The sequence below is a fragment of the Telmatherina bonti genome (assembly GCF_933228915.1).
Source record: "Telmatherina bonti genome assembly, chromosome: 22".
Taxonomy (NCBI): Eukaryota; Metazoa; Chordata; class Actinopteri; order Atheriniformes; family Telmatherinidae; genus Telmatherina; species Telmatherina bonti.
The window spans coordinates 16,646,327-16,657,530 of record NC_136631.1 but is presented as its reverse complement, the minus strand read 5'-3'; the positions used below and the strand labels follow the sequence as shown (position 1 = coordinate 16,657,530).

Here is an 11,204-nt window from a genome sequence, read left to right as displayed (position 1 = left end):
TCAGCGAAGGGCCACTTAACCCTTACATGATGCTCATACTGTAACTACAGTGTCTAAATAGTCTTTCTGACATTCAGAAAACAGGTGATTAATCTTTAAATAATTTGTCAGAAGACTGTCTTATTGCAGTTTATAAATATTAATATGATAAAAATAAACATCTATTAGGAAAGAACATGCTGTGTAGCTTTACAGTTTTATAAAGTGTATAATACTAAAACTGGACATAATATGACATTTGGGCCCACGTATTAAAAAGTATTTGGCTTTTTTTTTAACCAATGGGAACCTGCTTATCTAGAAAAACAGTCAGTTTTGGACACTTCTGTAAAAACTACATGCTAAATATACCAAATGACAGCTAGGGGACTTGATCAACTTATAAGTTAAACTATTACATGGTATTGATCATGAACACTTGGAACTGCTTATGCAGAGATAGAAATGTGGACAAAAAAGTGATTGGTTCTTATTTGTAATAGTAAAACTAAATGAAATGGTACTCCACAGTCGGTCCCCGTCTGGTCATCACACAAATAAATTCACACAATTTATTTTCACAATTAAGCATGCACAAATCCTAGCTGTTTGGAAGCTAATTTTTCTGCAGATGACTGCATGCAATCTAAAATCACACACTAAGGTGGCATCATGTCGGCTTTGTTTGGTTCAGCATTGTTGTATCTCTGATTGTATGTGTTGCCCTCCTAAGTTCAACATGTACTCTAAAGAAAGCTTGACGTCAGTAAACAAAAGAGTTTGCAAAACTTTGCTTATCTCATCTATTAGGTTTTTCTTTGTGTGTTGTGGGGTCAATTTGTTCCTTTTAAGAACTGACATTAAACATAGGATTTGAATTGGGGTGAAATATTAGTGAATAGAAATTCTGCTTTTTAAATAATTCACAGAATAATTTAAGAATATTACAAATATTTCCGCATACAGCTATAACTTCAGTTAAACATAATATTCTTTAATTCAGCTCACTCATACACACAAATAGATTATCAGCAGAGGGCGGGTGAGTGACCCAGTTTATGATAAAAGGCACCAGGGGGACGAGAGCTGTAAACACTCAAACATGCCTCTGTTAAAGGATCTCACTGAAGGTCAAAGAGGATTTGGCTGTGTACAATACAAAATGAAAGGTCAAACAGAGGTACAACCAGACTGCTGTGTGGTCCAACCTGCAACAACAAATTCAGCCTGTCTCTTGCACATGACTTTTAGCAGCTCAGCCATGTTTAAAACTTCCTGAGGTTAACATGAAAGGATGTTGTTAAGTTTCTCTTCATCAGGTGCTGCTGCCCATACTGCTATATGCAACTGCTGCTTGCGTTCAGCCCCACTGCCCTCTGCAAGCTGACTCAACAACAAGGCTGGTTTCTACGTACTGCATTTTACAGCACAGCAGTCCTTGCGAAATATGCAGAGTTAAGAAATGGGCAGTGTTGCTCTCTGTAAGTGCAAGCCAAGCATCCTTACCGCACAACAAAACCATGGCCTGAAACTGTCACAAAGCTCCCTTTGCTCCTTATAAAACCATTCCTGTGTCCAACATGACTGCAAGTGTTTATTAATTTAACATCTTCATGGCTTTACATGCTTTAAAGGCTTATGTAAGTACTTTACATCTCTTCTAAATTGCAGTGTGTGCAGAGCAATGGCACACAGGCGTTCCTCTCTATGGTTTTCAGAATCACACACCTATGTTTGTTTTGTGCTGGGTAATAATCTGCACAATGATGGGACTTGCTGATCTGTTTTCCTCAAAATGAATGTTTACCTGAATATTCAGTTTTACCAATTTCAGCATAGACAGTTGCCATGAGCTCCAGGCTTCTGGCTGTAATTGGATGGTCATTACCAAAGGCCCTTTGGTGAATCTTTGTTGCCTAAAAGACACAGAAGTGCATCATTTTAAAACTTCCACAGAAGTCACGGCTTTGTTTTCAAATCTGAATAAAGACAAATGACGAAATGATGAAACCTGCATACCTTACCGCTGTATTCTAAAGCAAGATGAGGTCTGAAAGGAAAAGAAAAGAAAAATGGCACTATTAGAAAAGAGCAGTCTAAGGAATCGGCTGGAAAGCTGTCTGCAGTCAATAAATTGAAATATTTTATAATTAATTTGAAACTAGAAAAGCACTTGGAGAGCGCAAACATCCGTCAAGTCCACAGTTCTCCCAATATTGTGATTATTTGTTCTCTTATAATGAAAATTCCAAAGGCCACAAATGTTTTCATATTTTAGATCATAGTATTTGGAATAATTCCTTTACCTGGATCAGTCTTCGACATATTTTACAACCTGTTGGAGGCTTATCCAGTATTTTTTTCCTGAGTTTTCCAACCATTTTAGTTGGAGTGACGTGCACAAATGTTGAAAATGACCCTATGTCATAATGTTAAATAATCCTTGAAAATTTTCCTGGATCCAAACCGTGATCCAGATTACCACCTTAAATCAGTTTTTTCTGTTCACATTTATAACAACTCCTGAAAATTTTATGAAAATCCATCCATAACTTTTTGAGTTATCTCGAACACAAACAGACAAACAGATAAATGCTGGTAAAAACAAAACTTCCTTGGTGGAGGTAAAATAGTGAGCAGACGTATATAATCCAGGTCCTGCCATGTTTTTGGATCTGCCTGTGCATTTAGAACAGGTGTTTTACCTAACAGGCTCATCTAGCTTGCTGTGGAGCTGAGCTAATAAAATTCAGCTTGTTCAGTGACTGCTTGGAACAGCTGCTGGACGGGACTTTTACCTCATGGCACCTGGATTATACGCCTCTGATAGTGAGTAAGTATTTCCAAAGATGCCAACAGCGCTTCATCCTAGTGAAGATGTAGAGGCATGTGCTTCACTGTCAGGTGAGAGTATCACTTTCAGTGTTTGGAGCATGAGAAATCTAAACACACGCGTGTTGTGATTGGACACAAACAGTGCTGTGGACACAAAGGCACCTCATGGAGGAAGTGGAAACCTTCTATTTCTGCCAGCACTGCCTCCTCTCCGGGGTGAATTACAGAAGGCATGGCGCTCGCAGGTTGGTTTTCAAGCCTAGTGCCCCTCTGCAGCTCTTCTGTTTAGTGTTAAGCTGAGTGATGGTGATGTGTCACATTGCAGAACTGCCAGTTGTTCCACTCATATCTAACCCTGTGAAGGACATGGATCACTTCACACCCATACTTGAGCTCTTAAATGTAGAGCAAGTTCTGTTTGGTGTGACAGATGTCAGCTTTTCTGTTCCAAACCCACACTTCCCTTCAATTAGTAATAGCCAGGTGTCAGTTTGCACAGCTTTAGAAGGTTCTTCTTGGACATATGATCGCCAAAGACAGAAAATCCTTTCGCTGGCCCAAAGGACTTCATGTGACTTTCAGGAAGTGTGACAACTTCCTGTCCAGAGAGAGGAAGTTCTGAGGATGAGGCTTATTGTAGAGGCAGTGAGGACTACGGTTCACTACTTCTATGCTTAGATAAATCAAAGCCAGTTTTTTTGTTGACTTTCTGATCATTTTTCACAACGTTCACAGTTGCTGCTGGTTGTGTTTCTAAACTCCCCGAGAATAGATCAAAGAGCAGCATCAAATTTCTTCTTGTCCTTATTTAGCTAGAAATCTAAGCCTCTGGGTAAAGGCATGTCCAATCAGTACCATCTCATTTAAGTTTAACTACTGTATGCTCCTTGCATTAATGAAGCACCTTGACCAGCCCTCCACCGAACAAACATTCCACCCTCTGTCACCCTCTCTGGCAATCAGGTTAAATGGCCTAATTCCAACAATGACAACAGAGGCATAGAAAATGTTGCATGTTACTGCCCCAACAAAGTACCCCCGCAATAGGAGACACCAGATCCATGTAAGGTAGTCCTCTTGTAACACTCAGGTAGAGTGCCGTATCTCTTTTCTCAACATCAACAAGGAAATTCAACGCTGACTAAAAATCCTGAGCTGGGGTTTATCATGTCAAAAGATTTCCACTGTAAGAAGAGGAACATGTGTAAGTGCAAGTGACTGGCTGTGTACACATGTCTTATGAAACAATGTTTGAAAACGTAATACCATTATTGCACATCAAACCCTCTAAAATCAAAAGTGCAATAGATATATAAAAAAGACAAAAATGGAGGTGATTTTTTTTAAGTTAGTTCCATTTTGCTTTACAAACCAAATCATTACTTTTTTTTGTAATTTTAGTAAAACTTTCAGTTTTCATTATTATTACAAACAAAACAGTTTTTTTTTTTTTGCACTGTTTGAGTTATTACACAAAAATCAGAACCTATTACAAATCCCACTTGTGTAATAATTAGTAGATAATTAGTGGGAAAATACAGTATTTACTGGGAGATCTATACAAATTTTATATATCTTGTAGTGATACAAAATGCAGTACCCATAATGAGCCCTCTGGGCTTCCAGAACATGTTACACTCCATTAATTACTTCCTACTGGACGCTTCAGGAGGACACGGTTTTACCTACTGTTTGCTCATGATGCAGAGCTGAGCCAGCCGTTCGAGGTGTCGTGCCTGGGATGCCTGCTCTGAAAGTTCCTCTGGGGTTGTCCATCCTGCGGAGCCCAGCGTGGCCTCCTCCTGAGGCCCTGTTACACAGACACAGGGCATGGAATTATAGTCAACCCTCTCTGTGCTTCTCAAACTAGTTTTCCTCTTTCTTTATCACTGAAAAGTAAACCCTCCAAAAAGCAAGAAGCAAGCCTTGGTATCTGGTTTTCAGCCTGTCTGCCAGTGCTGTGTGAACAGTAAAGAGGAGCCAACTGAGGACTGGAGACAAGAAAACAGAGGAATGGGCAGGAGAGAGCAGATAAGGGAGTCAAACAACACATTTGCCACGCCCACAGAACACCGAGACACACAAACACGTAGCGTACACACACAGCACACCAAACACACGCAATAGTGGATGAAGAAACACATTTGCCTTGTCATCAATGCCACACGTGAGAGGCAAAGTCTTTAGTTTGCATAAAAAGCTTAAAATGATAGTTATGTCTACTGTCTGGGTAAATACTGAAAAGGACCTATAATGGAAAAACACTGGCAAGCAAAAGAACGCTTGTAAGCTCCAAATACAGAATAGTGCCAGCTCTTCAGTCTGATTCAATGCTGAATAAGGGGCTTCAGTTTTCTGTCGTGACACACAGCTTCTAATGAGAAAGTGCAGCAATTTGTCTTCTACTACGTCTGTCCCCCATCTCCTCTACCGTGCCCACGCTACACTGCGCTGCTGCCTCAGCAGCAGACAGAGAGGAAGAGGCAGACGTCTGGAGCAGCAGCATCGGCAGGTGATGAACGACTGGCCTTGCTGTGAACGCTCACACAAAGCTCCACAGAGTATACTGTAAACAAAGATGGAGCTAGGTAAAATGGGATGTCATCTCACATTGCCTCAGCAGCCCAAAGCTGATTTTTTCCTTCCCGAAACACAAAGTTAAAGCGTTTATTTATATCTATGCATGCTTTGATTCTTACAAGTCACTTTGGAGAGCTGCTTGCCACAAATGCCCTCTGAACATCTTCAGCATCAGTTAGTCCACTAAAAGCTCCATCATCCGCATTACTCTCTTAAAACATGATGGTTTATGTATAAAAATACTAATAATTGGGAATTGCTGCACTAAAAGGGTTTAAATTGGCAAAATTGTGGATTGGGTCTGAAGAATCTTGTAAAACTCCTAAACTAGTTAAACCCAAACCAATGATTTAATCATTTCTAAAACCTATTTTATTAATGCTGATTTAGCACTTTGATGCATCATGTCCACTACAGTACACACCTATTTAAAGGCTATTTTCCAGTGCATTTACAAGTGAGGATGATATATTTGCAATTTTGCCACTATGGTGAACATTAGGGGAGTCACCCAACACACTGCTACTCAGTAAAGAATAAACAAATATAGTATAAAATTTCCTATATACACGTACATGTAACTACCAACTTTACTTTAGTGAAAAACAGGACAAGAAAATTATGTTAGTTAATTTTTATGTAATATTTCTGTGATATAAATATGAATATATTTTTTGTCAATATTTCCGTAGAATCGATAAAATGAAAATACTAAATAAAAAGTCAAATAATACTAAAGACAAAGAAAAGTGTCTCTGTACATGTCTGTAGAAGTAATGCATCAGAGGGTTAAATATGTGTCTTTACACATTTGCCACACACTCAGCTAACTTTTGACTAAAAGACCTCTTTTTTTACGTGCAAGTGTTGTGAAATTACCAAGAAAGTTAACTTTCGGGAAATTTGGAGACAAATAATGTTAAACAGACTTTGGAAGTCAAAGTGCAGCCTTGTGGGGTTTACTCTTCCCAGAATTTTGTCCCTGATAGCATAATTGGAAAAGTACTTGCCTGTGCTCCCTTGAAGAGCTGTGAGCTCGATCAACGCCACCTCGTAGAACATCTTTTCAGCCTGGATGAACTGGAGGGCCTTCCCATCTGTTTATATGGGTGAAGGATCTGGCTCGATTGCCGACAGGATTAGTCAGTTGTTGAAGTTAAAAACAGCTCTCACGTTTTGTTTTTTTTTTTCTCACCCCTCTTGAGAACTGCCCCTCAGAGCAAACAGAACATGTAGTAATCCAAAGCACATTGTTGACCTTTATGTTTGGATTTTGCAATTCTGTTTTCATTTACTGGTTTTTCAGGATGTGTTTTTTTTCCCTGTTTTCTACAATTTTCTGTATTTTTGCATTACTGATTTTTTTTTTACAAAGTAGACAAATTACACCTCAACTGCCCCTTCTGTTTTATTATATTATCTTTTATATTGACTGAATTCCTTCTGATGGAGCTGTATAGTAGATTTTTTTGTTTCCATGAAAAGATTATTTAAAGAATCCTATAAATAGCTCTCATTGTGAAAGCGTTCTGTGGACCAAGTGTTCTTGTCACTGTAAAAAGACACCATTGATGCTTGTCAGGTGAATCTAATGACAAATGGGATGAAGCATGCCTAAAATAAACACAGCCGTGCCTGTTAAATGTCCTACTTAACATCAGATTTCTCTTGTGTAAAAATTCCATTTAAGGCATTTCGCTTTTCATCCCTCCCATGACTCTACTTATGAATTAAAATAAATATCACTAAATAACTACACGTTAAGTTTGCATGTAGCACGAATGACGAAAGTTATTTGCTACAGAAAATATATTAACTTGAAAACCAGTTTCCCTCTTTCTTTTCTCTCTCTTTTTTTTTTTAAACCAGATGAAATGTATGAGGATTGTTCATTACTGAAAACATGAAAATCTAACCCTGCATCTGCCAGGAAGTCCATTACACAGTACAGATAACATACTTCAAATCTCATCTGCCACAAAACAAAAGAACAACTATGAAACAAAATATGCACTGCTGATTAGTTAAACCCAAGATAGAGAAAAAACATGAGGAAGAATCGGATGTAAACTGAACGTATACATGTACAATAGAAAGAAGAAATAACCTGTAGCAAAAAATTTGAAAGAGAAAACTTCATTCTTGCCCTTCTTTGCTTCAAACTTGTAAATAAACCTTGATCGCTATATCAGGATGATTAGAAATGCGTCATACTTGCCCCAGCATCTCAGCGTCACCTGGCAGCTGGGAACAGGGCAAATATGAGTTGGACCATCTGGAAGGGAACAACCATCACCAAAGGTCAGAGCACTACTTCTATCTGCTATTTTTAGCTAGCCTGGACCACAACAATGCAACAACAGGAACCTCACACAATCATCTCCTGGGAACGACCTCAACTCAACCCATCTACACACACACACACACACACACACACACACACACACACACACACACACACACACACACACACACACACACACACACACACACACACACACACATATCCACACACAGACACAACCTCTACTGAGCTAGTAATTGGACAACACTTCAAAACTCGACAACAACTTGCATTAACACTGGCACCTTCAAAGGCCCATCAAATCACACGTGCCACGAGACCCTGCCATGCACCGAAATAACCTCCTGAAGTTCACAAATAGATAAACCCTGCAGGAATCTTGGATCTGTCGTACAATATATGAATAGATCAAGTAATTAAATGTGGATCAATGTGAAACCGCTATACATAAGCTTAGATCTAATATTGCTGCTTGTCCACTTTAAAAATAGAAAGACAGCAAATGAACTGCTTTCTTTTTTTCATTAATGGTCATCCTTTGCTTAATATTAAAACTTTTATATGTAAGGCTCTATTCTTTCCAAGAATCCCGTATCAGCGATCACTCAGCAGCCAAAAGTGTTTTTGGCTTCAAATGAAGGTCAGTTGTGGACACTGCCAACTCTGATAAGAATATATCAAATCTTAAGTGGCCGTTCAATGCCCACAATCACCATCAGGAACACCTAACACAGTACATTTATCTGCAGGGAAGCTTGCACAGCAATGCAAAACTGTACTTTAAATGTGTAAACTCAGCTTGGTTTCTATTTGATTAATCTGAACATGATAACATGCAGGAAAATGCTGCTATTTCTGCTCCCCTCAAACATTTCTGTGAGACTAAAGTTCCCACGTTCTGCTCCCAGACAGAACAGCCTGACCCCTTCACCTCCTTCCCTGGAGAATTATTGAGAAATACTACAAAAACTCTGCTGCAGCTCCTGCGATGCTCATGAGAACCTAGCTCAAAGAGCTGAAGAAACTATGTCAGTTTAAAGAATTAGCAAATACTTTAAAGCCTCACACACAACAAAGCCAAACATTATTATTAGAATAGTTATCAGAAGCTGTTCTTGGTGCATTAACTCATCAACTGTGCAGAACAACGTGCAATGTGGCCATGCTTTATGGCAGTAATGTTACACTAAATGTAAAAGAATGTAACCCTACCACAAATAAAACACCCCAGCTTGACATGACACAACACATTACTATTAATGACCTTATGTAACTGTGTACTGTATGTCAGAAGATTTAACACTGTCATGGTATCTTAAGCAGATACCATTTCATGCTGAGAGGGACGGACTGCGACGGCCACTCATGGAGCGAAGCTCAGCAAATCGACCTATTTTGGAAAATGGGCAATGAAAGGTAGAACCTTGCTGAGGAAGATAACCTGAGCTGGTGAGTTAAGTGCTGGAGTGTCTCAGTGACGAGGAGAGGAGCTGTGGGGGTAATATATCCTGAAATGTAACACCTTTCTATTATCTCTATGTCCCATACTGCTATTGTTTATAGTGGCAGGGAAGTGGTGATGCGCAAGCCACTCAGTGCAGATACAGGTTAATTAGTGCTCTCCCACTCTGTTGTGCAGAGATAAGAGCCCACAAATCCTCTTAAGAGGCAGACACACAGCCTGATGACACACAAAACATGTGACATTCTGGGACAAATGTGTTATGAACTTGCCTAAAGACGTGCACTCATCCCCCACAGTTTACATTGCTTTCTATAAATGGTCTGTATCCTCCATTGTGCTGGAATTTGCTTCAGCTGCTTCCACTGACAATTAACTCACACCACCAACCGGCTAGTTTTATAGTTTAACCGCTTGTGGAGAGCGTCCATGAATGGAAACGTAAAAGTACCAGACATGAGAAGGAGCATTGAGTTAGTCTTCTTCAGATTTAACCAATAAAGGATACAATTCTTTTCAGTGATGAAGAGTTCAGCGATCTGTAATGCACAAAACGACAACCAACAGACATGGTTAAGTGTTGAATAATTCATTTTCCAACATCATTCCCAGGTGTGTGTGTGTGTGTAAGTGTATGTGTATATGTGTGTGCATGATGTCATGAGCTGCCAAAACAAGTAATACTGCTCTTCTTGTACCATTTCATTCGGTGTGTTCCAAAGGTTTTCGTTGAGGGATTGTTTTGACACAATGGACATTCTTTCATGCACTATGACAGAGAAAAGCATGTTGTCTGTTGTCTTTCTATGAGACAGCCATTGCACAGAGCCTCATTTAAAAAAAACAAGCAAAACAAAACACACAATCGGGCAGAGTGTATGATTGTGTGATGGCCTTGTGTCCAGCAGTTCATTCAGCATGTACACCATGAGTGCTGCTGGGACAGAGTAATCTTCCAGCGTCAACGCAGACACATGATGGACTGTGTTGCTAGGTTTGACATTGTTGTCAGAGATATCAAGGTTGAATGTGTCCTGTGTGTAGTTGTGTGTGATGATATATGATGCTCTACAGAGGAAATGATGCAGCTGTGGCTGGACAGCTGTGCAAATACCCAGTAGAACACATGTTGTGGATACACGGGATGAGCATGTGCATTCCCAGTGTGGCAGCCCTAGAGAGAGTATGTGTGTATGTGTGTGGGTGTGTTTGTCCAGCTCTCCAGCTGACTCACCTGGTGTAAGCAGTTGGGCAGAGAGGTGAAGCTCTGCACGTGGGTCAGTCCCAACAGGCAGCTGAGGAAGCAGTGGAGGGCAGCCTGATACTCCCCCTGCTGCTGGAGCTGCTGTCCCAGCTCAAACAGGCCCTCCCTTCCTCCGTTCAGCATCCCCAGTCCCAGCCAGAGTCAACGCCGCCTCCCATCAGAGCTCCACAGCCTGAGGACGAATGTTCCCCCACCTCACCACTCCACTTGAGCACCACAGGTAGACAGAAGCAGCAACAGAGAGAAATGTTTAGGAAAAATGCAGCTGCTCACATATAGGTGGACGGAAAGGTAGCAGGGGATCAGGGAGCATTGTAGCTTCCTCTCAGTCTCAGTCTTGCCTGTGCACAGTAAGTCAAGGACAGGTGGTGGGGAGCAGGCTGAAGGAGTGCCGGCGACTCACAGAAAAGATCCATTCCCCTCCCTCCTCTCAGGCTGCACCAGGAAAGGAGGACAGAGGAAGTCGGAGAGTATTTGCTGTCTGAGTGGCAGAGCACCGGACCAATCTCTGCTGTGATCACGTACAGTAGCTCCACCAGCATGTGGGTTTTTTCTCCAATCCTTGAACAGGGACTCTGACAAGATGAATGTTTTGATGATGAAAAGCAAACATAGTGGCACATGATGTATCTTGTAAATCTAAGTGAGCATGACAAAAATATCAACTTAGAATGTGACCTTATTTGTTGTTTTCTTCACATTCAGAAGGCAGATTGCACTTCTACACCACGCAGGATACCAGCTTAAAGTCTTACTGCTCTGCTTATAATTAATAAATG

General features: G+C 40.4%; 1 protein-coding gene across 1 annotated transcript in view; it reads right to left on the bottom strand.

Moving 5' to 3' along the window:
• cUnh14orf180 (chromosome Un C14orf180 homolog) overlaps window positions 1–10,602 on the bottom strand; it is a gene marked incomplete at its 3' end in the record, with an annotated part of 12,204 nt that extends 1,602 nt beyond the window's left edge. The window contains exons 1-6 of the mRNA XM_079261582.1: window positions 10,396–10,602; window positions 9,670–9,700; window positions 6,324–6,491; window positions 4,504–4,624; window positions 1,999–2,029; window positions 1,787–1,895 (exon numbers count right to left, since the gene is read on the bottom strand). Coding sequence (XP_079117708.1) covers window positions 1,787–1,895; window positions 1,999–2,029; window positions 4,504–4,624; window positions 6,324–6,491; window positions 9,670–9,700; window positions 10,396–10,548 — 613 coding nt within the window. The 5' untranslated portion in view covers window positions 10,549–10,602. The remainder of the gene's footprint in view (window positions 1–1,786; window positions 1,896–1,998; window positions 2,030–4,503; window positions 4,625–6,323; window positions 6,492–9,669; window positions 9,701–10,395) is intronic.
• Window positions 10,603–11,204: the final 602 nt, after the last annotated feature.